This window comes from Pteronotus mesoamericanus, unplaced genomic scaffold, assembly GCF_021234165.1.
Source record: "Pteronotus mesoamericanus isolate MK-2021 breed Mesoamerican mustached bat unplaced genomic scaffold, CSHL_Meso_final contig_72, whole genome shotgun sequence".
NCBI lineage: Eukaryota > Metazoa > Chordata > Mammalia > Chiroptera > Mormoopidae > Pteronotus > Pteronotus mesoamericanus.
Window position 1 is genome coordinate 2,535,212 of NW_026555242.1, and position 27,681 is coordinate 2,562,892.

Consider the following 27,681-nt stretch of genomic DNA (forward strand, 5'->3'; position numbering starts at 1 on the left):
CTAGGCCTGATGGAAGGAGAAAGGTAGCCTAGGTGGAATTTTACCTCCCCCAATCTCTGCCTCCACCCCGCGACTTGCCTCAGAGAACTTTTCCTTCTAAGGCAATAAACCTCCCACAGAGTGTATCCATCGCCAGGACCAGCCTGGGGGCCTGAATGGACCCTCCCTTCGCTCCCTCAGGGGCGACCACTCAGGGGCTCCTTCCTATTTATTCCACAAATATTTCCTGAGCTGCTCCTATGGGTTGGGCAGCTGAGCGAAGGGCCAGAGACAGACTGAGATGAATGTAATCTGACACCACCACCCTCTCCGACCTCATTTTTACACACCCCCCACCCCCCCAAACCTCCTGGGCCCAATAGGTCTTCAGGCTGTTTCTCGGAGAGGCCAAACGCCTTCCCCTCAGGGCTGTGGCACTTGCTGTCCCCCCTGCCCAGAGCGTTTCCTCCCGGCCCCCGGGCATGTGTGGCCCTCCCAGGAGCCTCTCCTGACTATCCCAGCCTTCTTAGCCCCCTCAAAGAGGCAGCCCTTCTCATTCTCTGCAAGTAACTCTGTTTGAGTGCCTCCACTGGGATGCCAGACCCTTGAAGGCGGGGCTGGTGCTGACTCCCACCGCCATATTTCCCAGCCCCCAGCACACAGGAGCTTACAAAGTGTCTGTGGGAAGGAAGGAACAAAGAGGGAAAGAAGGAAAGGAAGGCAGGAAGACAAGACGCCTGTTCTCAAGGCACTTAGAGAGGAGGCCACTGAAAGAAACTGTTGCAATGTCACTGCGCAGATGTCATCAAGAGGAAGTACCTGTTGGGGTGGGAGGACGGGGACGGGGTGACATAGGTGATTGGAGGGTCTACAGAAGAGAGGACATGGCGCTGAACGGTAAAGGTGCTTACTAGGTGGATGGGCGAGGGCAGGAGAGGGAGGGACGGGAAGAGCAGCCAGGCCAGCAGCAGCGCATGCAAAAGGACAACGCAAAGAGGCCGGGGAGCCTGTCTGGGGGCTGGGATGGAGAGTGGTCAGAGCTGGTTGGCTGATCCCAGGGAACAGCCAGAGGGAACTGGCTTTTGACATTCCAGGCCTGCTTTAAGCCCAATGAGCGGCAATGCCTGCTTGTGCCAATGACCGTGCTGAGTGGCAGGAAAACCCTAGGTAGGGAGTGAAATCTCATGCTCAAGTCTAGGGTAGTTCAGTGGGATTCAGGGGCCCCATATTCAATGTTCTCTCACACACTATAGTCAAATTCTTGCCATATGAGATCACATAGATCAAGGAATATAAAGGAGACAGTTCACAGTGTTTCCCTCTCACCCCATCCCCTCAGTGACCACGTGGGACCTTGCTCCTTTCCTTTCTCCCCTTTCCGCCCACAACCCCCTCCTCTCCTTCCTACCTTCTTTCAGGTTTACTGAGCCCCTCCTATCGAACAAGTTAATTTAGGGGCCAAGAGAGGAGCGCTCAGGCAAAGTGGATGCACATGAGAGTGAGCAGAGAGTAGGAGGGACAAGAAATGACAGAGGGGCTGGAGCCAGGGGCAAGGGGAACAGAAGATGACACGTGACTGGGCGAGCCAGGCCACCACCGTTGCATGGGCTGCAGGAGGGAGTTTTGCCTTTAACTTCAGACCAATGGGAAGCCACCTTGTGCTACTGGGTGGATGTTAGAATAGATGCTAGAGGTGGCCCAGAGTGGGAGCTGGGGAGCAGGTAGGAGTTGGTTGCAAGTGTTCAGACAAGAAGTGTCAAGCAACATAGAGGAGGCAGGGAGAAGATATTTTTAAGATGAAGGCACAGGACTTGGTAATGGGCTGGAAAAAGGGAAGAGAGGTATTGAGGATGACCCCGAAGTTCCTGGCCCGTGTGACTGGACAGCAGGCGGTGCCATTCTCCGAGCGTGAAGGCCAGAGAAGCAGGGCTGCGCTGGCTTTGGGGCAGTCGTGCTGAGACTTTGAGGAGCCCAAGAGGAGCAGCTCATGGCTGGCAATTGGATGTGCAGGTTTAGGATTCAAGGCTTCATAACACTGTTCAGAAGCCCCTTCTTCCCTGCTCATCCCCCTCCCAGGCTGGGAGACGCCCTCCCTCGGCTGTGTTCCTGAAGCAGTCTCACAGACCGCTGTCTGGCAGAGTATTTATCAAAGCCACCATGGAAGTAGGCCTAGGCATGTGTCATAGATGCTGAGCTATGGGACCCAGGTCGCTCATACCGCAGCTGCCGAGAGGGGTGGTGGCTGGCAGATCACAGCTACATCTCTTCCCGGGAAGCCTATTTTGCCCAGGTTACGCCTACTCCCTGATCCTGGCTGATGCCAAGGGTACAAAGGCCCAAGCTTCTTGCCTCAGCTAGAAACAACTCTGAAGGGCCACCTGTCCCCTGTGGGACCACCATAGCCTGCATCACAGTTCAGCTCCTCCCTCTGCCCAACCCCGCTTTCCCCACCCCGCACAGACATTGTTCCTGAGAGTCCTCCCCCATCGACCTCCTGCACAGGTGTCTCCAGCCCAGAGTCGGCTTCTTAGGGGACGTAAGACAGTATGTTTCTCCTCCCTGACTATGGACTCCTAGAGCAGGATTGACTCTTGTTACATCAAAGGCCATTGATAAATGCGTTTTGAACTGCATGGACAATCCTCACTCAGTCAGGACTTCCCACAGTGCTCCTGATTTCGAACTGGACAGACCCAAGTCCCAAATGTGTTAGGCAGGATAGACAGCAAACCAAAGCAGGGAGGAGGAGGGAGACATGTCTCTGCCCACTGACTCAGGGGGTCCTGAGCCCAGTCTGGTAATCTTGCCAGGTGTCCCAACCTCACACAAAACACCATGCTAACACGGGAGGAGGGCAGTCCTTAAAATTCTGCCTATCGTCTCCACTATCTGGGGAAAAAAAGCTTTTGAAACTGTGCTTTCATCCCAAGACCTGAAAAGCTGGAAAAGACCCATAGTGCCCAAAGGAAGAAGCTCATTAACGCATTTGGGTATTCACATCACCCCCCACCAAAAGCTGGCACCACCTTTACATGCCAATTAATTTGTAACTTCTTCACCCCCATCCTGCCAACTATGTAAGTTCTCAGAACAAAGGACTCTCTCTGCTTGGCGCTCTTAGCTCTCTGGCCGCCTGGCCTCAGGCCACCTGGCCTCTGGCCACGCATGCTTGCCACGCCAGCTCTCCACCCCCCGGCCTCTGGCCACCCTTACTTTGACTTCCCTTACCCTGCTTTGCCCGGAGCCTGTGCCTTTCAGCCTCCCACCCCTACCTTAACTAGGCCCGCGCTCTTCCATGATCACCAATAAACCCTGCTTGTACGCTAATAGACTCGATGATCTGTAATTATTTACTGCATTGGCGAGAAGAACCGAGTTTCTGGGAGTTTCTCCCACGACAAAAGTACAAAAAATTCCTCAGACCACAGACCCCAGTTTGAAATTCTGAACTATGGTTGCCATGGCCCCCAGTTCCCGGGTCTTTATTCAACAGCTGAGCAGCGAGTCAGATGGCCAGGGTCAGGCTGTGGAGCCAGGCGCCTGCTCGTGTGAGTGGAAGATGGTGCCTGTGCCTGAGTTTTCTCAGCTGACAAACTGGAATAATGTCTCAGCGGCACTGTTTGCATTAACCAAAAACTGGAAGCAACCCAGCTGTAGGGATGACTGTTGGAAACATTTTTTCTAAGCGAAAGAAGCCAGGCACAAAAGGCTACATATTATATTATTCCATTTATATGAAATGTCCAAAATAGCCAAATCCATAGAGACAGAAAGTAGATTAGTGGTTTCCAGGGAATAGGGAGTAACTGCTAATGGGTATGAGGTTTCTGTCTGGGGCGATATAAATGTTTTGGTATTAAATAGCGGTGATGGTTGCACAGCATTATGATATACTAAATAGTGCTTAATTATACACTATAAAATGGTAAATTTTGTGTTGTGTAAATTATATCTCAATATAAAAATGCAAAGAAAGGGGAGATGATGATTAAAAGCATCCATCTTATAAACAAAGTGCTTATGAGACACTGCCTCGCATATAATACATGCTCAGTAAATGTTAGCCACGAAGATGGTGCTGATTAGAATTATTAAGAAATTTCTAATCATGATGGCACAAAATTTAAACTCACAGTTACCCTAGACCCAGCTCCCTGAGCTAACCCTGAGGCATTTTATGCCAAAAAGTTAATACCCACCTGAAATTCATGCAAAGAAAAGATGACATATCATTTTTAAGAATGTGACTTCCCTTTTCCCACATAGGAAGTGGCTGAGCTAACCTGTTTCTGGGGAGAGCACCTGGGTGTAGGATCTGGTCTGCCTCCAGAGAGGGGCTGTCATCACACCCTCAGAAGAGGCACCGGGCCGGTGACAATCACGACCTCGGTTTGCACCAACCCACGAACGTGTCATCACAGGTAGGTGGTCAGAGAAGAATACTAGATGACAGAGACGTTGGTCTACACTAATATAAACAGTGCTTTTCTAAGGTCTCCACTGGTGTGTTTGTCAAAAGGGGATGGCTTCAAGCTAGTGAGGAGGTCTAGGAAGAGAAACTGGCCCACAGGGGAGATGCCAGGTGCACGGGCTGCAGGAGAGATGGTATTCCGTTTGTGCTGAGGAGGAAAGGAAGTGGTTGGGAGAGTCTCTTCCTGTCCCTAAAGTAGCCTGTATCCTCTCTGAATGTTGGTTCTTAAGAGCGGAACAAAAGCCCACAAATTCCACTGTCTCTCTGCTTCCTGCCTGCTCCTTCCAATTCACACTCCACCACTGGGATTTGCTCTAAAACATAGATTTCCGTAGTTACCCTCATTAAAAACCTGCAACAGCTGGTGAGTAAGGTGACAGAGGCACTTTGGGGAGTAATATGGCAGTATTCACTAAAACAAAACAAAACCAATCCCTACACAGTTCCAATCTACTCCGACCCAGACATTCCACTCCTTGGAATCTACTGGAAAGACACACAGAGGTGCGCAGAGAGGAATGTAGAAAATGTTAATGCCCTGCAGGTGGAAAATGGATGCAAAACCCTCAGTCTGTCCATACCACACTGTAAAGATTTTTTTTTTATTTTTTTAAATCTAGGTTTACTTGTAACACCAACGATGGACCTTGTACAGTTCAGGGAGGTTTGGCGAGTTACAAATTACAAAATCACATTACATAACAACACATTCATTAAGACCACATATTGTTAGCCCTGGCTGCTGTGGCTCAGTGGACTGAGCACCGGCTTGCAAACCAACGGGTAGCTGGTTCAATTCCCAGTCAGGGCACATGCCTGGGTTGCAGGCCAGGTCCCCAACAGGGGGCACGTAAGAGGCAACTACACATTGCTGTTTCTCTCCCTCTCTTTCTCCCTTCCTTCCGCTCTCTAAAAATAAATAAATAAAATCTTAAAAAAAAACAAAACCAAAACCACATATTGTTAAAATACACACTCCGAAAATGCCACATATATTTTATGGATACACCTGGGTACACAGATGCCCAGAGAAAGGTCTGGAAGTATGCATGCCAAGCTTGTGACAATAGTTACCCCAGGAGGGAAAGACTAGGATTAGGCAGGGGAAGGAATAGCAAAAGGGATTTTAGCCTTATTTAGAAGGTTCAAATAATTTTCTTAAGGAAGCTGTTTTTATGTATTACTATATAACTAATGACTTCCACCCTTTTCAAAAAGGAAAGAAACCAAATCAGTGGTTCCACATTCCAAACAGACGCCGCTTGACGTGGCTTCCCCTCAATCACAGATTCCCATATGCAACTGTCAGCCCCAGGTCTTGCCAGGTTTTAAGCTGAATTCCTGATCCTCCTCCTACAACCTGTTCCTACTCTCTTTCCCATCTCAGGGATGACCAAACTCTGGTTGCTCAGACCAAAACTTAAAGTCCTTCTTGATTCCCCTTTTTCTCTCACGCTCATCCAATCCAACAACAAATCCAAGTGGCTCTACCTTTGCAATGCGCAGGACCAGGCACCCTCTCTTCACCTTCGCCGCTACCCCCAATACCAGCCACCACCATCTCCACGGGGATTCTGCAATAGCCCAACTGGTCTCCTGCTTTTGCCCTCGCACGCAGCCAGAGGGAGGCCCTCTCCCACCCAAAATGCTCCCAAGGCTCCTGCCTCACACAGACAAAAGCCCAAGTCCTTGCAAATGGCCATTAACAGCTTTTCTGGCCTGGCTTTACTCCTCTCCCCACCTCCTACCACTTTGCCCCTTATTCCCCCTAATTCAGCCACACAGGCTACACCCTCAAGACTAGTCCTTGTTGTCCTCCCTGCCAAAATGCCCCCTTCCTCCTCACTTCCTTTAGTCCCCACTCACCGGCTCAGTGAGGCCACCCTGAGGATCCTGTTTACCGTAACAGCCCTCCCGGCCCTCCCGATCCCCCTTCTCTGCTGTATTTTTTACCTATTTGCTTAGTGTCTGCCTTAACTCCTAGGATAAAAGCTCCACAAAAACGTGGGTTTGTGTCTGTTGTGTGCACCGTGGACTCTACAGAACCCAGGACAACGACTGGCGCGCGCACACACACAGCAGGTACTTGACGGACATTTGCTAAGTGAATGCCTGGATGAGCAAAGTTTTCTCTATCGGACCCAGTCTGCGTCACCAACCTCAGCAACCTCCGTGTGCTCCCACACATTTTCTTTGCTTCCTCTCACAATGAACTACTTGCTGGTACCTCAAACTCTGGTATATGCTCATGTGCCTGTTCTTACCCGCCTTGCCTTACCTTCCATTATTCAAACTTCAATGTCATTTCCTCCTTGACACCTTGGCCAGTCCATTCCTACACCTTATCTTGTTGGTGAGTTAAAGGCTTTCTCCTCTGGACTCCTGTAATTTCCCATTTTTTCAGGATTCATAAAGTCCTACCATTCATAGAATCAATTACTTGAGGCTGGCCATGTGGGGGTGACATATTTCACCTCATCAAATTATTACAAAAACTGATAAAGTATGTATCATCATCTCCATTTTACAGTTGTGGGAACTGAGGCACAGAGAGTCATCAGGGGAAAGCACAGAGCTAGAATCTGAACCTAGCTTCATTAGACTCCAAAGTCTATGCTTATCCTCTTAAGTACTCTCGGGTCCCTCCACAAAGCTGCGAGTTGTGCAATGGCCAGGGCTGAGGCATCTGCCAAATCACCAAAAATAAGCAAACTGACCAACCAAGTATCTCAGAGCTCTGGTCTGGGACTGCACCGCGGTGAAGGTACACAGTGGGTCCTTGCGCTCCCAGGCCTGAGGCGCTGTCCAGCCCTCACGGACACCACGACAGAAGGCGCCCTGGGACAATGTAGCCCAGCATGAGGAGCAGAGTGTTAATAATATCAGCTTCAGCATCAGGCAAAACCAGGAGGAAGTTCTAGCTGTGTGACTTTGAGCCTCCCTGTCACATGTAAAACATGCTGCTGGACTCTGGATATCACCCTGTCCCGTGGCCACAGGTCATGTCCTGACAGTTGGACCCCACTGCTGCCCGCAGATGACTGGACCAGGAGCAGGCACCTGACCCAAGCAGAGCCAATAATCCTGGGGCATTTGGACTGAAAGGTTCAGGGGAGATCTGACTACTCTCTTGAAATGGGGAACGTGAACTCAGGAGTTGCTGGTAGGATGATTTTCTGCCAGGAGAAATGAGAAACAGAGAAAACTGGTATGTGCCAAGTGAAAGCGACACTGATGCTGACAGACGCAATGGTAAGAGCCATAAAGAGAGGAATTCTGGGACCCTAGAGGACCCCAGGCACTGGTTCACCATTCTTAAAGCCATTCTTGACATTTGACACCCAGATGCATTGCTGCCCTTGGCTTCTGTGAAGCACCCGCTCTTTAGATATAATATAGTCCCCCTTCTACTAAAGCTAAATTGAGGTTGGTGGGGTTTTTTTAACTGTCCTAAGTAATACCAATACTTACTTTGCAGACTATATACTTACTATAGGACATAAAACTAATCTATGAAAAATGCTAACCTCAGTGCCTGGACGATGGTAAAAATACCCAATACATCGTGTTTTTGTTATCATGGTGTTGCTAAATGTTATCACTATAATCAAGCCACAAGGACATGCTATCACAGGAACTGGACAAATTCATCATCTTGCCCAGTCACCTAAATTACTCTTCCTCTGAAGGGTGGCATGCCATGGGTTCTCTCCTTGATCCTTTCCCAAGCCATAATTTTATCAATGGCTGGATCTGGCTGTTGAATGCTGTTACATTAATTCTATGGATGAAATTCAGATGGCAGTCACACAGAATAAACTGAATGACAAAATCTGGGTTCAGATCAATTTCTACAGGCTAGAGATGGATCAAAAATAGCTTGATAAAATGCATCACAGCCGAGGTACAGGTCCTATGCAAGGAGAGGCATCGGGAAAAAGGTCCAGCTCAAGAAAAGTCCATGAGACAAAGACAGGGCTTTTAGCTTATGTGCTCAGTATGAAAATACAGTGTGGTGTAGCTGTCAAAAACTACCACCACCCCAGCACAATTTCTAACACACAGTGACTATATTCTAATATACAGTGAGTATATTAGAAATTGTGTCAGAACAAGAGAGAAGGGAACTAACATGTTTTAGCACCTACTGTATGCCAGGCCCCACATTAAACACTTAACACACTATTTCAATTGATAATCTCATTAATCTTATGCTCATTATTCCCAGTTGACTGGTGAGAAAGTTGAGGCTTAGATAAATGAAGGGATTTGACCAAGGTAGTAGAGAGCAAAGTTAGTATTTGAACCCAGTTCTTTTGGAAAGTATACTCCATCCTTATATTCTACACTGATCAGCTCATAGTTGGAATATTCAGTTTGGTCCTGGCACAGTGTATTTTTAGAGAAAAATTAACTTATCTAGATTAAGGTGACCAGGAAGGTAGAAACTCTAAAAGTCACCTTCAAGAATCAAGTTGGAAAGACCAAGAGCAAATACACACATCAGCCTCTCCTACCCAAGTCCACAGTAATGACACCATTTAAAATCCATAGAGCATGGAAAAACAAGGAGGGGTGCTATCAGCAGATTACAAATGTGGAGAAATCCCTGAGAAATGGATGGCAGAAAGAAGTGGACTAAAGAAAAGAAATAAGCCAAATGAGAAGTTTGGAAGAACTACTGTGAAAGGGGAAGGTGGTCTTGGGCTGCTCCAAACATACAGGCAACACATTGTCCAGGGGAGGAGAAGACCTGAGGTCAAATGTCAGAAATTGATTGATGGCTCCTAAGGGGATGCCAGGAGGTGGTCCTTCAATCCACCCAGCTTATAGGAGATGTGACCGGAGATCTCCGGGATAGAAAGGCAAAATATATCCAGAAGGAAATAGGAGAGTTTGTGCTCAGAGGACAAACTATTAGCACCACAATTCTAGCAGGAAATTCTGCCCCTCTTCCTGTAGTCCCTGGCCGAAAATTAGAGTAAAAAGAACCAGCATTGACAGAGAAGAAAACAGGAGATCACAGGCCATAGAAAAGCACGTATTCACAAATTACCAAACATTCCAGGAAAACACACGCCATGAAAGAGAAGGGCCAAATCAACAAACAGAAGAACAAACAACCAAAGAAACAGAGATAACAATGCAAACAGAGACATTTAAAATATGTTTCATATTCTCAGAAAGATAAGAGAGGACACTGACTCCTTCAAACAAGAATAGCCTATTATGGGAAAGAATTGGAAATCATAAATAAAATATTTAATCATTGGAATAGAAAAATCAAAAGACATTGAAAAACAGAATAGATACAGATATAGAGAAAATTGGTAAGCTGGAAGATTAGACAGAGGCATTTACCAAAAACACAGGAATAAGAACAAAGTGTACTGGCAACAATATAAAAGCCTATTAATATCCAAGCTTTACAGAGTCAGGCCCTCTCAAATATTTTTGGTAGGAGTATAAATTATTAAGTTTTTCTTCTAAAGCTATTTCAAGATTTCTTACCACATGAGACAAATCCCTATTGTTAAGCTAAATGTCAGCAAATTACAGCCTGCTCCCTATTTTTGCAAATAAAATTTTATTGGAACACAATCACAATCATTCATTTCAATATTGACCATATCTGCTTTCATGCTATAACAGCAGAGTAGAGTAGTTTTAACAGACACTATTGCTCGCAAAGCCTAAAATATATGTTATCCTTCCCTCTACAGGAAAAGCTTGCTGATCCCTGATTTAGGCCATTATTAGTTGGGTTTTCTATTATTTGCAGCCAAATGCACTCCCAATTGAAACAATGAGCAGAATTGTACAAATAGAAAAAGGTAGGAACTTCTGGTCAAGATGTCAGCGTAAGCACACATGGCTCACCTCTTCACACAACCACATCAAAATTACAACTAAAATATAGAACAACAATCACTCAGAATGGTCAGAAATCAAGTTGAATGGAAGTCCGACAACTACAGAATTAAAGAAACCACATCCATCCAGACTAGTAGGAGGGGCACAGACACGGAACAAGCTGGTCTCACACTCACATGTGGTGAATAAAAATTCAGGAGGGATAGCTCAGTAGCAAGGAGTCCTGGCCCCACACAAGGCCCCCCAGCCCAGGGTTCCAATTCCAAGAAGCTAAGTCCCCATAACTTCTGGCTGCAAAAACCAGCAGGAATTGAGTCAGTAGAAGAAACTTCTGGAGCCTCAAGCAGTCCTTTTAAAGAACCCACACATGGATTTACCTGTAGAGACTTACTCCCTCTGAGCTCCAGCACTGAGGTAGTAGCTTGGAAGGCATCAGAGGCATACAGGAAGGAACTGAAGTGTCTGGCAATGGGGTGACCAGACATCATTGTCCCTTTTCTAAACCCTCCCCCGACAAGCTGGCAAGCTGGTGCCATATCTGAGCCTCCATAGACCTGGCTGACAGTGTTTGACCTGCCTTGGAGATCCTCAACGACTGCACCCCATCCAACTTATGGGCCCACCCAAGCTGCTTTTTCCATATAAATGGCTGGCCTTGGCTCATGCCTCCCAGCTTCCTAAATCCTCTCAAACAAGTGACAGCTGGCCTCATTGAGCCCCAGGCCCAGCACTAGCAGCAGTCAGCCTAGATTCCCAGCTTGGCTTCGTCTGGGAATCTCCAAACCCAGCACAAGTAGCAGCCATCTCAGATTGTTTTATACCTCAGACAGAGTGGTCCTGGGCAAAACACAGGTGGGAGCTGACCTTGACCTGCACCACCTAGGAAAACCCAGAGCAAGCACATCCAGGGGAGCACTACAGACCATGCTGGAGCATCACCACCCTGTCCCTGCACAGTTGATCCATGGAGGGTGGACGTTGGTGGTAAGTGGTCCCATCCAACCCTTGTAGCTGCTGGCCTGGGTGAATCCCTCCCATAAATCTGTCAATGGCAAAAAAGACTCAACTACAAGAGGAGGGTATACTCAGCCAACACGAGGAACATACCTCAAGTACCAGCTTGCGTGATAGCAGAGACTGTACCACTGGACTCTATAGGACACCTACTACATTAAGCCACACTACCAAAACATGGAGCCAAAGCCGCTCTACCTAATAAAGAGAAACAAACATAGGGGGTTGCTAAAACAAGGAGACAAAGAAACATGGCCCACATGAAAGAACAGATCAAAACTCCAGAAAAAGAGCTAAACAAAATGGAGATAAGCAATCGATCAGACGCAGAGTTCAAAACACTGGTTATAAGGATGCTCAAAGAACTTAGTGAGGACTTCAGCAGTACAAAAAAGATCCAGTCAGAAGCGAAGGATACATTAATTGAAATAGAGAAATGTATAGGGAAACAACAGTAGAGTGGATGAAGCCAACCATCAAATCAATGGCTTAGAACATAAGGAAGCAAATAACAAGCAATCAGAACAAGAAGAAGAAAAAGAATCCAAAAAAATGAGGATAGTATAAGCAGCTCTGGGACAACTTTAAGAGGTCCAACCTTCACATCATAGAGGTGCCAGAAGGAGAAGAGAAAGAGCAAGAAATTGGGAATCTATTTGAAAAATAATGAAAGAAAACCTGCCTAATTTTGTAAAGAAAATAGACATGCAAGTACATGAAGTGTGGAGAGTCCCAAACAAGATGTATGCAAAGAGACCCACTCCAAGACACATCATCATTAAGATACCAAAGGTTAAAGATAAAGATAGAACCTTAAAAGCAGCAAGAGAAAAGCAGTTGGTTACCTACAGGGGAGTTCCTGTAAGACTGTCAGCTGATTTCTCAAAAGAAGCTTTGAAGGCTAGAAGACTGTCAAGAAATATTCAAAGTCATGAGAAGCAGGGACCTACAGCCAAGACTGCTCTACCCAGCAAAGCTATCATTTAGAATTGAAGGGTAGCTAAAGAGCTTCCCAGACAAGAAAAAAATTAAAGGAGTTCATCATCACCAAACCATTATTATATGAAATGTTAAAGGGACTTACTTAAGAAGAAGAAGATCAAAACTAGGAACATAAAATGGCAAAAAATACTTATCTATCAACAATTGAATCTAAAAAACAAACTAAGCAAACAAGAGGAACAGAGACAGACTCATGAATAAGGACATTTTGATGGTTGCCAGATGGGAAGGGGGTGTGGGGCAATGGGTGAAGATGTGAGGGGATTAAGAAGTATAAATAGGTAGCTACAGAATAGCCATGGGGATGTAAAATACAGTATTGGAAATGGAGTAGCTAAAGAACTTATATGCATGACCGATGGACATGAACAATGATGAGGGGATTGCTTAAGGGATTGGGGGTGCTCAGTGGACGGCGGCAAAGGGGGAAAAAATCAGAACAACTGTAATCACATTATCAATAAAATATTTTTTAAAAAAATGTCTAGGAAGATGAATATCCAATCAATAGCTGGTTATTTCCAGGGAGGAGAATGAGATTGAGATTGGGGCAAATGTGAATGGAAATTTTTATTTAATGCACGAACTAGAAATTTTTAAAATAATGGCAATGAACTCAAACTGTTTTATAATTAAATTTTCCTAATATAAGAATAATTGAAGGTCTATACCACTGCGATAAAGAATAAACTAATGATGTATTTAAAAATATGGATGAATCTCACAGATATGTTTAAGAAAACACCAAAAAGACCAAAAAAAGTACTTACTCTGTAAATCCTAATTCTGAAATATATGCAGTTGCATTAAAAAAAAAAAAGAAGAAGCAAGAAGAAAATACCAAAACAAGTAACAGTGATTATCTAGGTGGTAGGATAATGACTAATTTTTGCACCTTCCTGTATTTTCTATTCTCTACAATCTGCATGCATTAGTTCTGAAATCAGAAAGAAATGAAAAACGTCAGATGCAGGCTCCACTGAGATGGGCGCCTCCAGGTGCAAACACCAGCCTCGCCTCCCCCAGCTCCACCCGCTGATGGAACATGGAGTGGACAGGGAGCAGGGGCAGGGCTTGGTGTATAATAATGGCAGGCACTGAAACAGCACTCACTGGTATAGTTCCCACACTTCATATGTATTTCTCTGTAATTACCTCAACAACCCCGTGAAGATGCACTAGGTTTTCAGCTCCATTCTGCAGACAAAATGGAGGCACAAAGAGGTTTTACTACTTGCCAAAGACCACAGACCTACTAAACGGTAGAGCCAGGATGTAACCCATGCTGTCTGACCTGGACCCCTTCCCTACCCTTGACTGGTCTTGCCATTCCACCTCCTAAGTGTGAAGCCTTCTCCCAGGGTGTCAACAGAGCACAAGTGGCCCAAAAAATATTTTTTTAAAGAGTTCAGGTTTCCTTTTTTTTTTTTTTTTAAAGGCATCAAACTAGTTATCCTGGGAAAATAACTTCAGAACTTATTGAAGTTCCTCACACTTACTTCACAGTTGTTTTTTTTTCTAAATTACACAGTGGGGGTTGGGGAGAGGTCCATAATCTTTTTGGTGGCTTCTAATCAGAATCCAGCCACCATTAACCACATTTAGCAGGGTCAGGTGAGTATCAAACTGTCTTAGCTTCTCAGGTGAGGACACTGAGGCTATTACTTATCTGGCAGCTGTTGTCCCTGCCCCCTAGTCACCTGCCCAGCCCCATGGTCCCAGGAATATGGGGTCCCCCATCAAGCTCTGAACCAGTAGTAGAAGGAAAGTGGCTTGTATGAGAACTCAGAGTCCCTAGCAGTCCTGGATTTCACATATTTATCGTCCCCAACCTCTCTAAGTCGGCAGACACCTGGGGAGGAAAGACTGGTGACACTCATCTTACAGAATAAAAAAACTGAGCCTGGGGATGGTTAAGTATGTACCTACGGTCCCCCAGCTGCCTCCCAAAGCAACGCAACCTCTCACCACTTTGCACCAGTGCACAGAACACAGAGGTTTGGCTCGGCAGCCCAGCCCTTGCTCTGTTAACTGGGGCAGGTGGCCTCGCTGCTGAGCCAAGGTTTCCTCACTTGCAAGATGAGGATACTCTTACTTACCTCACAGGGTCTTGTGAGGATGGATGATGATGCATTTTTTAACAACTGGGCTGCTTCTTAGTTTTACTACTCCCACTACAAAGTGGCAGGGTGGTGGACAGCTGCTAGTTTTTGTCTGCTCATGGTCCTTCCCCCTTTCTTCTGGTAAGAGGATCCTGGCAGTCCCTTGGGAGAAAACCTCTTCCTTACCATGCGGTTAACTCGGGGTTGATACCACCCAGCCTTGCTCCAGGGCAGGTGAATCTCAATCCGGACACTCGGCTGACCCCGTGGTAAGGGAGCTGCTCAAGTGTGCGGTTGCTGAGAGGATTATAATGACAGGAAGGAGAAGACAAAGGAGCAGCACCCATCACCTCTGCAGGGCTTACTAGTGTCAGACACTGTTCAGAGCACCCCTGAGGACCCAATGAGGTAGGTGCCATTACTATCCCCATTCTACAGATGCAGAAACTAAGGCTCAGAAGCAGTTAAGCACTTGGGTAACTGATGTGCCAAGATTCAACCCCAGGCCATCTGGCTCCAGAGCCTGTGCTTTCTCCCCATTTGCCATCTGGCCTCTGTGCAGCAGGCCTGGAGCTGCTGACGGCCAGCTTACACCAAGAAATACCAGCCTGCTGAAGAGTGGCCCCTCCACAGAAGATGGAGCGGAAGGTACGAAGTCAGAGTACCTGGATCCAGCCATGCCTACTGTGGTCCACCCCTGAACTTTTCAGCTAGATGAGGCAACAAATTCCTATTTTTGCTGCAACTGGTTTGAAGAGGGCTTTTGTCACTTGAACAGTCTGAGAGACATGGCTTCTGGATCCTAATGAAGTTGCTGTCACAGAACCATTCTCTTGTCAGACATGGGGACTACAGAAGTAACAGAGGCCCACAGAGGCTAGCGTGAGTGAGCCCACGGCCAGCAGTGGTGACTCAGGACTGGAACTCACATGGCCTGACACTCTCATGGCCCTGGCCCAGCTCCAGCAGAGGTGTCCCCAGACTGAGGGACAGTTCTCCTGGGCCTATTTTCAACCAGGAGACACAGTTTTCATGAGTAATTAGCAGAAACTTCCTTTTCTTAGATAATATCATTGACTTTTCTAATGATAGTCTGTATTCTATAAAGTGATTTTGGGAGATGGGAAGGTAAAGGGAAACACGTGCAATGCAACCGCATGCCTGAGATGCAAAGATTTAGGAAACTTTGATGATGCTGTGTTGAAGGGCACATTGCTGAGCGATGTGGAAGGAAAGGACTCAGGAAGGAAAGCTGTCAAAGTTATCTCTTTCTGGTCCCAAATTGCAGCTCTCTGATAGGGTTTTTTCTTAATGTTTAATCTTGTGCTGGAAGCTAAACTGATACCAGGAAGGTTTGAGGCATGTCAATCTCCTTCCTGGCATTTTATCAGAAATTGATTCTCTTTGTTTTTTGTGGCTTCGAGTCTTGGCCTTGCTGTTGTTCAGCTCAGGTAATGGGCATATGTCTGCATACATGTTTCCAGCAGCCCCCAGCCTGAGGGCAGGGGTCTCAGTGTAGGCTGGTGACTCAGGGGCAAGTCGTTCTGATGGGAGGGCTGATGTACTGCTTCATTGCACTAAAAGGCAGGAACACTGGCCCGGTTCATGTCCCGCTTTTTCTTGGTAATACTTCTCATCCACCTCTGCATCTGAAGAGATTAGCTTTTTAAACAGGCTATAATAAACCTGCCAGTTCTAAATTATAGTATTCACCATTTACTGAGCACCTAATATGTGCCATCACTGTGCTAAGCACTTCATGCATGTCAACTTGCTGGTCCTTACCACAGGCCTGTGATGCAGTTTCTGTATTAATCGCTACTCTTCACAAGAGGAAGACGAGTCACAGACAGAACAGGTAATTCTCCTGAGTGATGACACTAACACAAGAACCCAGGCTGTTTGGTTCCAGGGTTCACAGGCTCAACTACTTTGCAACACAGCTTCTAACCCCGCCATGTGACTTATTTGCCCTACAGAAATCAGTTGTCAATGTTACCAAGTCCCCCACCCTTCAAGTTCTCAAAGCTACAGAGACCAAGACCTCAAAAAGCAGAAAGACTAACAATGAGAGCTTTACAAGTGGGAATGCATTTGGCAGTTGGATGTAAAATGGATTTAATTCTTCTCTGCCCATAAATGTGAACTAACAGGCTTCATTCCAGGAAAAGTGCAGATGTGGAATGTCAGCTGTCAGATCAGACAGGTTCTTGTAATGTAGCACCACCAGCTTGCATTCTCTCTCTCCTTTTTTTTTTTTTTACTTTAATTTCTAAACAAAGCAGTTGATATCTTTAAATATGAAAGGGGCAGCTCCTGATTGCCCAGAAGGCTGAAGTTACAAGAACACTGAGAACTGAATTAAGGAAAGGGAAGAGTTTGCTCTTGGCATGCTAGTGGAGTCTGGAACTTAGGGTAAGTCACCAGTCCCCCTGGCCCTCTACAGCCAAGTGCTCAGAGCTAAGGGGCCATGAGAGACAGCTTTCAGAAACCAAGGTGCTGGACATGCCCCCAAGTCCTTCTCAGGACAATGCCCTGCTCCCACTCCCTGCTCAGAAAAGTGGACTAGGGAATAACAGGTTGCCCAAGGAGTGGCTCTGGCGTCTATACCTCAGCCAAGGTCAACCACACTTGAATCTGGCCAGCATTCTACAAGGCAGCCTGGAGCAAAAAGTTCTGCCCCTCACATGCACTATTAGGAGACAGAGTAAAAGCATCAATATTAAAAAAGTACATGTTATTTCATCCATTATTTCCACTTTTAAGACTTTAACCTTTGACTCATGTGCACAGAGATGTCTGCTCTAGGATAGTCTCTACAGTCCTCTTACATTAGCCAAAGACCACGACAGCCTAGACAGTCGTCACCTGGGAACTAGCATTGTATTTATGGGCCATCCTTTATATGCAATTACTTAGCAACAAAATTGGATTGGAACTGACATAAAATGTATAGTCCTTATTTCTCCCACTTGGTATGAATATTCATGTTTTCCTACAGATATATTAATGTATTTGATTATAAAGTGCTGTGTCAGGTTATACTGGGATGATATCACTTTATAACTTCTAAATAAATTAAATACATTTGGCCCCAAAGGTTTCAAATAAAGGATTACGTCCCTGAACACTCCCAACAGAGTACTATGCAGCCTTAAAAAAAGAACAAATGCAGTCTGTGCACGTGTCCTGCTGTGGAATGCCCTCCAACCCATGTTATTACATGAAAACGAAATCCAGGAACAACACAATGTGTACTGTATGCTACCGCTGTGCCAAAAAGGAGGGGAAAGGGGAGAGAAAGAGAGATACGCTCTGCAGAGAATATTTTTGGAAGAACACGCAAGAAATTAATTACAGCTGTTGCCTATTGGGAGGGAAACTAGGGGGACTGATGTCAGGAGTCCTCTAACTGCCCTTTAGTATTGATCAGCCAGTTGATCAGACTCTCACTCTAGCCTCTGAACTGGGAGAAGGAACAACTAGTAGAGAGATGCATCAAGACAACGACAAGGTAGAAGAGACCAGACGGGAGTGGAGGCTTGTCCATGCAGCACACAGTCAAGGACGTCCAGGTAACCCCATCCCTGGAGGTGCCCTGGATCCTGGACTCCCTCCTTTGCTGCCTTCCCCTGAGATCCCAATCTCTTACTTTGCTTGGAAAAAATGAAAGGAGTCTCTGCTTAATATCAGGAAGTGCTTATGTGAGTGCGCACACATGTGTGCGCCTGCATGCAAAGGGAACTCTTAATCTCCCCTAGGTGGTTGAGTTAAATGACTTTTGCAGCCCTTTATAAAGTGAGCCCAGTAGATGAGTGTGCAGCTATAAAAGAAGGCAGTCCATTATCACAGGAGGCCCTGAGAGTGATTTACAGTGGAGGCCCTGCAGCTAGTCTGCCTGAGGCCCGCTTGCCTGGAGCACACAGCGAGGAGCCTGGAAGGCTGGCATCTGCCTGAAATCCAGCTGGAGCAAGAGAGTCCCCTTCAGTAAGAAGTGCAGTTGTGCTGCCTTCTCTGTCCAAGGGACACACTCTCTGTGTTAAACAGTAGACACTCTAAGGAATGATGAAAATTATGTGACAGCTAACACTTATGGAATGCTAACTATGGGTCAGACACCGTGTTGGGTGCTTCAGTACGTTGCTGCCTTTACTCTGTACAGCAAGTCGTCAAAGCAGGTATTATCAAATGAGATGCGGGTGTTGAGAGGCTTGTCCAACGTCACATGACCAGATGTGCTGCAGAAGCACATAGTGGGTGCTAATTCACAGTTGCCTAGGGCCTCCGTGCGCACATGCAGTAGGAGGACATGCCCCCCAGTGCCACGCCCGTGAGCCCCACAGTGCCACTGGGCACCAGTGTGAACGCTGGGCAGGGGGCTGAGGAATAAAGAGTTCTTTCTCCTCTGTGGTTACCTTATTTTTTAAAACACTGTATGATAAATTTACTTAGTAACGATTTTTGAGTAAACTACAATGACCACAATTTCAAAATCATTAATAATTCATGACTATGGGCCATAAACACTATATAACCTCCACAGGAAGGAACCATGAATACTTGCTTGTGAGGACACTGAGACTATTTTTACCAGCTACATGGAATGCATATACCAACTTGAAGCCAACCATCAAAGATACATTTTTTTTAAAAATGATGATAAACCATCCAAAGCCTCCGATCAAGATGCCTCTTCCAGGAAGTCTTCACTGTCACTTCTGGCACATCCCGGGGCTTTATCTGGGTCTCCTCTATGATGTCTGTCATTCTTTCCTTTGACTTGTGCCTGCCTGTGTCTGTGAGAGGGCCTGGAGGGTTTGCGAACAGGAGTCCTCCAGCTGGCAGGCAAGTGGGGCACAAGGAAGCCCTGGGCTGAGAGCGGGGATTAGTTACCACCTGTAAACCACTGCTTCCCATCCGAGGCTGTGCATTGCAACCACTTGGGGGAATTAAAGCGCTCTGAAGCCTGAGTCACACTGCCAGAGATTCTGATTTAACCAGCTTGGAAAGAGGTCTGGATATGAGGGTATTTAAAAGCTCCCGGTGATTCCAACGTGCAGCAGTGTTTGTGGGTCACTGCCATTAAGTGCTCAGCACAGGGCCTGGCCCGACGCAGTTGCTGACACCTGTTTGCAGTCGAGCATAGATGGGGGCAGGGACGGCAGGCTGGAGGGTTCCACTGAGAGGCGGAACAACAGCCTCAACAACAGCCATGGCCCATTGTTGCCTTTCAGGAATAAGGACTCCACTGTTGTCATTTTCCATCTTTCCAAAGAAGCCAAAAGCCTACATTTTTATGTAAAATCTCCGTTTTTTTAAAATGTGGATACCTAATTCTAAAAAATTGTAATAGCGTATGGGCCAAATAAAACACATCTTTGGGCTGAACTGGGCCTGGCAAGGTCTTTGAGAACAGCTGCCCACCCTCCCTTTGCCATGTTGGCTCATGGCCACTCAGAGAAGTCCCCAGTCCCCACCCAGGAGAGAACCCGCACGTTCACCAGACACGGTGCGAGCTGGCCCCTGTAACCTCACCACCCAAGGAACACAACCTGTCCCCAACCACTTGTTCTATCCAGCATGTCTTTTTCTTGCCTTTCATGGGGACAAAGCTTGATCTATACCTGGCATCCTTTGTAAGGCATGACGTGTCAGGAAGTGCAGATTTCACAAACTGGGGGCGGGGGAGAATGCAGAAAAAGCAGGTGGAAGGAAAAGGCATGTTATAACATATCAGGATGGACATCCTTGAAGCTTGTTATTAATTGCTTTCTCTTCTTTTTCTAACCAAGCAAAAGCCCTTTTAGAGAGTCAGCACCCTCTTTTTCAGAGGGCCTGAAACCATATTAAATCTCTCTCAGGATTAAAGTTGGATATTGTGATAAACAACCCCACTCTGTTTCTCCCACTTGAAGCCCTTTTCAGGAGCGTGATCTGAAATGCTCTTGGGCAACTAACCTGATGGGAGAGGCCGGAAAAGTGGCAATTAGGGGAGTCCTGTTGCCAAGGAGAGGAGAGGCAGGGAAAGAGTATTTCTACCAGTTAAGTACCTGCTGCCCTGCTTAGTGGTTTCCCAGCTAACTTCTTAATGTGGATAAATGGGATGCTGTTATTATGTAACCTAGGACCTCAGGTAGGTTTAAAGGATCTTGGCTTAGAGGGGCTGGTCCCCGCCTTTGCTCACGCCACAGAAGGAGATCAGGTGCCTGCAGGCCTGTGCTCATTCCCATTTTGGCTCCTCCACCCTCAGGATTTTGTAGGAGACAGGCACACCTGCGCCTGCTTCCAGAAAATTCTCAGCACCTGAAAGGAGCAGGAGAATCCAGCTTGCTCAGCTTCTACATTACCCGCTGGGGCTGACAACAGATCTTTTAGACCTTTCCAACAGCATCAAACTTCCCAAGTTATCTTCCAGCCATCATTTCAGGTAGGTTAATTGAATAAGAAAACCCACACTGGCTATTTTGGCTACAGCTGAGAAAAGAGACAGTAGGAGAGAGGATGGAAGTCATAAAGTAAATGGGGCCCTTCACAGTCCAAACCTAATCTGCCTCCTCAGAGTTCGCAGAAAGAGAAAGACCAAGTCTTGCCATTTATGAGCCCCTGGACCCAGAGGAGCCTGAGAAATTCCCTTTCCTCGTTAGAATTATGTCACTTTATAATCAAGAATGTTAGTATACAAGTGTTGATGAATTTCAGGATTGGTTGATGTTTATGATAAGGTGTACGCCTTCATGCCCCTGCACCCATAACTAAGACTCAAAGTTAAACTCCCGTGAGTTTGAGACCTCCATGCGATAACCCAAGAGTCCTTGCACCGCTTCTCATCTCAGGCTCAATGATCTTACAACTTTCCTACTCATATCTCTATGACTTTGACCATGCCATTTACCTGGCCTGAAAAACGCCTACTCATTTAGGAGGCAGCCTGTACGTCAGCTTTTCTGCATAGCCCTTCTTGACAACCACCAACAAAGTTAGGTGATCCCTTTTCTGTACTGAAATTCTACTTTCTTTATCCTTCTCTCATGATCTTGGCTCTTTCTCACACTGTATTGTAATAATCTGTTGCACATCACTTCCAGCTATACTGTGCACACCCTAACACCAAGCACGGTCTCACCTGTGCCTTAGTCCCAGCCCAGGTGCCTGGCACAGAGCAGATGGGTTCAGAGTGGTATTTGGGTTTCAAGAATAGCCACAATATTTTGTAGATTTCCCATCAAGAAGTGAGATCTATTTCCCCACTCCTTGAATCGGGGCTGATCTTGTGACCTGGTTTGAAAAACAGAAAGTGGCAGAAGTGACACTATGCTAGTTCTGAGCTTAGGACTCAAGACATCCTGCAGCTTCCACTCTCAAACTTTTGAAGCCTTGACCCTCCATGTGGCTGGCTTGCTGGAGGATGAGAGAACATTGGAGGAGAACGAAAGTATTCTGATACTCAGTCAGCCCCTAGATGACAGCAATTACCCACAAATGCGTAAGTGAGCCCAGCTGAGGTCAGCAGAGCCTGGCCCAGCAGCAGACCAGCCCAGGTAAGCCTAGCCCAAGCTGCTGACCCTGACCCACAGAATTTTAAGTTGTATTAAGTCACTAAAATTTGGGGTGATTTGTTACACAAAGTTAACTGATAGAGTCAGCAAGAGATTATTGCTGTAAGTGACACTGGTTGATAACTCTAGTTGCCAACTATCATTTAGTCAGGGATTCCAGCTTGGGACTCAGAAGGAGATCCAAGAATACTTAATCACCAGGCTGCTCTCCCTCAGGTCCCTTTAAATAGCTGCCTCCCACAGCCCTTGCCAGTGACACATTTACCTCCTTTTTCTCCCGTGAGCAGGACCGGCTTCTCTCAGCCTTTCGCAGAGTCTGACCTGTAGCAGTTCAAAAGCAGAACCAAAGATTAAGGCTGTTTCAAAACAGCTAGTTTATCACCACAAAAGCTTTTTATTTGGAAACTGGAAAGATGGGACCAATCATAATCAAATGATTTTAAGAAAATGCAGCCTATTATTATAATGGGAAAATGGTATACTCTTAAAATAAACCAACAACAAGGAAATGGTAATTCACACACGTTATTTGACTATAATAAACAAAGCCCCAGCTCTTTAATCTGGAACATTATCTGTGCTCTGCAAGGCCGTCAGACTCTAGTTTTCCCAGTCGAGTTGCATTTTTATTAAATTGTTTGGATTATAAAAATGCATTCCACTGTGTGCATACACATAACCTTTGATGAGTGCATCCCAAATGTACGGCACCAAACCCCCCAAAGTCAGACATATAGATGTTTGTACAGATGTGAATTAGCCGGAATCACCCGCATTTCACATAATGGGCAATTTCAGGGAGAACTATTGCTTTTCTCAGAAAACTAGAACACTAACATTTGAAGGCATGCATACATTCAACAGATCAACATCAGAATGTTTAAATATGCTGTTCTAAATGCAGTTTTCAGAACTCTTATGGCAGTGTCCATTATAAAAGAATTCCTTGATGAAAAATTAATGGATTGCCTTGGTTTTAAAATAAAAAATGATTGTCACCGCACATTGTCAAGGCATCTCCCAAACTGTCCAACTTCACTCTTGAGCTATTTGTGAGAATGTCACAACCACGTGACCCATTAGCCAAAAGCACTCAGAAGACAGAGGAAAAAGGCTTAGTGATGACTTATTGAGAGACAAGAGATGGGAACTGAGTCTCAGAGGAAAGACATCTGTCTTTGGACACGGTCACTTTCAGTGGGTATACACATACATGACTTTAGCATTATGGGGGTGGGGCTCACAGCTGGCCATAAAGCCCAAGTCAAGGGATGCTTCTCTTCCTAAGAAGGTAAGAGTAAGGGAAGAGCAAAAGCCCAGATGAACCTCTGGCCAAACTCTGGGGCCAATATATAAAAGGATTTAGAAAAGAGACACCTGAAGAATTTATAGGAGACCTTGGATTATACAGTATCATGGTATGGTAGACACCTTTTGTGTTATCTGCTCAGCTATAATGATGCCTTAAACTGCCCCCTTCCCTCTTCCTCTCCTCCTCTTCCCCAGGGTGGGACCTCTGACCCAGCTGCAGCCAGTCAGAATCCTAGCCTCAGGAACTTAAATTGGTTCTGAGACAGAGAGGGCAAGACGGCCAAAGCAGGGTTATCTCTGCGTGTGAGCTTTGATGCTGTGAGCAGCCAGTCACCTGCCTTGGGAACAGACCATCAGAGAATGCCAAGACAGAATGGACTTATCTGAAACTGACTGCATACCTGCCTTTGTGTTCCACAGACACCCACTTAAGACTATTCTCTGTGTGTGTTTTCTTTCTTTTTCCTTTCTCTCTTCCTTTCCTTTGGGGTTTTTTTGGGTTGGTTTTTGTTGGTTTGTTTGGGTTTTTTTTTGCCTTAAGACAAAGAATCCAGGATTTAGGGGTGACAAAGAATCTTGGAAAATGGACCCCTGTGGTGCAGGATGTCGACAGTTGGGGAAGCTATACATGTGTGGGCACAGGGGCTATATGAAAACTCTCTGTACTTCCTACTCAATTTTGCTAGGAACATAAAGCTGCTCTAAAAAATAAAGTGATTTAAATGTTTTTTTACAAAAGAGGCCGAGATAGCCCTGGCTGGTGTGGCTCAGTAGATCGAGTGCCAGCCTGCAAACCAAAAGGTCACTGGTTTGATTGCCAGTCAGGGCACATGGCTGGGCTGTGAGAAGCAACCAATCAATGTCTCTCTCGCACATTGATGTCTTTCTCTCTCTCTTTCTCTCTCCCTTTTACTTTCTCTAAATAAATAAATAAAATCTTTAAAAAGAAAAAAAAAGAAAAAGAAAAGAGGCCAGGATATAGGGATCAGGCAATCTGAGTCATTATATCCTGACCTCCTGATCCCTGAGGCTCTGGGGCAGGAGCCAGGGTGGACGGCTCACACAAACCCTTGTCTACCCCTGCCCTAGCTGTCGGAGGAGGGACCGGTCAGGTAACAGAGATCATGTACTACAGAGCCAGGAGCTAGAGATGGGCCTGGAGCTGGAACTGGCCAGAGTGGGCTGGAGGCCAGGGGACAGACAAGGATGTTTTTAGTAGCAGAAGTAGTTCTAAGACAAGTCAGACGCCAGCAGGGCCAAGCAGGGAGCAGAGCAAGGGTAGGGAGCAGGAGGGAAGCAGAGAGAGGCCAGGGTAAGCATGGCAGACTCCAGAGTCTAGCTGAGGCCCTTCCCGCACTAGTCGGACACACACCTAGGGGTCTGGTCCAGGACAGCTACCAGTCAGGGCACCCCGGATAAGTCACAGGGTCCAATAGGATCTCTCTGGACCATATTTTCTTCCTTTAAAAAGAAAATACTAGGTTGAATCACCTCCAGGTTTGCTTTTCATCTATAAAATTCTGCTATACCAATAAGGAAGTTTAAAAAAAAACAAAACCATTAAGCTGGTGCCATAAAAACAAAATATTAATACAAACATCATAGAGCTTAACTACTGAAATATGAAAGCAAATCTCTCTACTGGAGTGAATTAGAAGCTCCTTTATTCATTAAATTGGAAAATAATTTGCTTATTTTCCAATGAAGATAATTCCCTCTAATTACACGCATTTGTTATCTAATGCCTCTGCCTCACACCACTGAGCCCTTCTCCCCTCCAGGCAGCTCCATGTGGAAACAGCTCCTTCTCGCCAAGGATGGAAAGAACCAGATTATACCACACCTGTCCACTGCATTTAGCTTCTCTGAGTATCCTTCTGCCTATATCTCATTTTATTCTCACAACAATTTAGGGAGGGAAGTGGAAGAAGTAACATTTATATGCTGCTTGCAAAATTAAGGGGATGTTCCTCTGCGTTTTTGCAAGGTGACCTGCCAGATTCAGCCAAGAAACAATAAATAAGGCCAAATGTAAATGATACCTGTGTGCCTCAGGAAAAGAGAAAAAGAAGTGAATGCACCGAATTTTTTTTTAACTGTAACATCATTCTCCCACTTATGATTTTAGAGAGACTTTATCTACACTTAGGATTTATTTTCAGTGGTAGAAAAACTCTGACATTCAGTTTTACTTTGCTCTAGATGCAGATAATAATATTCATTGCTACCATTTAGAGGGGCATTGCATCTTCCTTGGGTGTTAGCTTCTGAAGTCTTTAGGCAAGGGAAAAGCAACATCAAAATAATCCCTGAAAAGGAGTCTTAAACCTCCTGTAAAGTACAGTCTCCAGAACACAACCTTTTATATCCACTGCTGTAGACGAATATGCATGTATAATGTTTGATGCACATGGAAATGTATGATACATAATAAAAAATACATATGCAAAATATGATCTTATGGTATGTCTAAATGAACGATTCACATTGTAATTACTCCCTCTATTTTTCCTCTTGCAGTTGGAGGAGAGTGGCGGGGGTGGGGACAAGAGGGGAGCATGGAGTTCATAAGTTAAATGCTTGGTTGCTGCAACTCCACTGTACTGGACACCTAATATGTGCCAGGTCTGTTTCATTTCCTACATCCTCACAACCACTCATTTAGATGAGGGGTCAGTAACCTTTTTCTGTAAAGAGCCAGATAGTAAATATTTTTCACTATGTAGGCCATAAAGTCTCAGGTACAACCACTCAACTCTGCCATGGAAGTATGAAGGCGGCCATAGACACTATGTAAACAAATGAAGGCAGCTGCATTCCCATAAAACTTGATTCACAAAAACAGGCAGCAGGCTAGAGTTGGCTCACAGGCCATAGTTTGTGGATTCCTGCTTTAGATGGACAGTATGATTCCCACTGCTACAAACCAATGATGAAATAAAAAACAAACTGAGGGTGAGTCATCGAGCTGCTTGCTCAAGGTCACAAAAATGTAGCTTGTTAAATGGTAGGGCTCAGTGTGCTCCTAATCACCAGCATCGCGATCACATCATCAGCGTGAGCATCAACATCATCATCACTGCTACCATGTGAGCGCACCTTAATCAGGGTTTATTGTGTGCCCCTCGTTGAGCTCCAGGCTAAATACATAAATCAACTCATTTACTCTTCACGGCTACCCTACGAAATAGGTACTGTCATTATCCCACTTATCAGAGGAGAGCACTGAGCCCCAAAGAGGTTGAAAAACTTGTTCAGTATCACATAGCTAGTGAGTAGAGGAGCCCTGAGTGGAATCTGGGCAGTTCGGTTCCAGGGCCTGCATGCCTATCCACTATGCTACACTGCCCCTCAGTCAGATCTCTAAAAACTAGTACAACAAGGCCACAACGTGCTGAGGAGGGAGTTTGATTTTAAGTAATTCTTTCTGTGACTCAGCGTTTTAGTGTACTCTGGTCTCCTAAAGCAATTAATAAGAGGCTAAAGGAAGATGGAGCTCCCTACTAGCCATATAAATGCCATAAAATGCCAAATGTGGAAAGGCAAACTTGGCGGTCAGAACTCGCTACTTGCCCTGACTGGTGCAGTTCAGTGGGTTGGGCATCAGCCCACGAACCAAGAAGTCACCGGTTCAATTCCCAGTAGGGCACATGCCTGGGCTGCAGGCCTGGTCCCCGGTTGGGGGCACACGAGAAGCAATCAATAGATATTTCTCTAACACATCCGTGTTTCTCTCCCTCTCTTTCTCCCTCCCCTCCCCTTTCTCTAAAAAATAAATAAGTAAAATCTTTAAAAACAAACAAACTCGCTCCCATCTACTCAGGCGAAATGCTCAGACTTGGCAGACTGGGTTGGGCTTTGGGAAATAAAGGTGCATCAGGGGAAATCCTGCAGGCAAAGAGGGTCCCCGCAGGGACCTCCCCATCACAGAGGGGTTCTAAACAAAGAATTCCTTTCTCCCCACTGGGGTAAGGGTGCTTCCAATAGGTTACTAAAATAAGCTTATTTCTTCTGTTGTCCAAATATGAGGACTCACATTGTTCGTTTTACATATCTATGTAATTTAATTTAAATGACAGATATCCCATGGAGATACCACTTTCTCTCACCTATCTGACTGGCAAAAATCCAGAGGTTTGACAATATACTGTTGGCAAGAGGTGGGAAGAAGGCACTTCTGAGCATTGTTGGAAGGAGAAGAAAATGATACAGCCCATTTGGAGGGTATTTTGGCAATATCCTCAAAAGTAGAAATGCATTTTCCCCTTTGAGCTAGCAATATCCCTTCTAGGAATCTGCCATGAAGAAACATCTCCACAAACAGTAAACAAATGCACGTACAAGGTATTCACTATAATATCATTCACAATAG

General features: G+C 45.7%; 1 protein-coding gene across 1 annotated transcript in view; it reads right to left on the bottom strand.

Moving 5' to 3' along the window:
- KATNIP (katanin interacting protein) overlaps positions 1–27,681 on the bottom strand; it is a 181,717-nt gene that overhangs the window by 141,229 nt on the left and 12,807 nt on the right. The window contains exon 2 of the mRNA XM_054582782.1: positions 22,264–22,319. Coding sequence (XP_054438757.1) covers positions 22,264–22,319 — 56 coding nt within the window. The remainder of the gene's footprint in view (positions 1–22,263; positions 22,320–27,681) is intronic.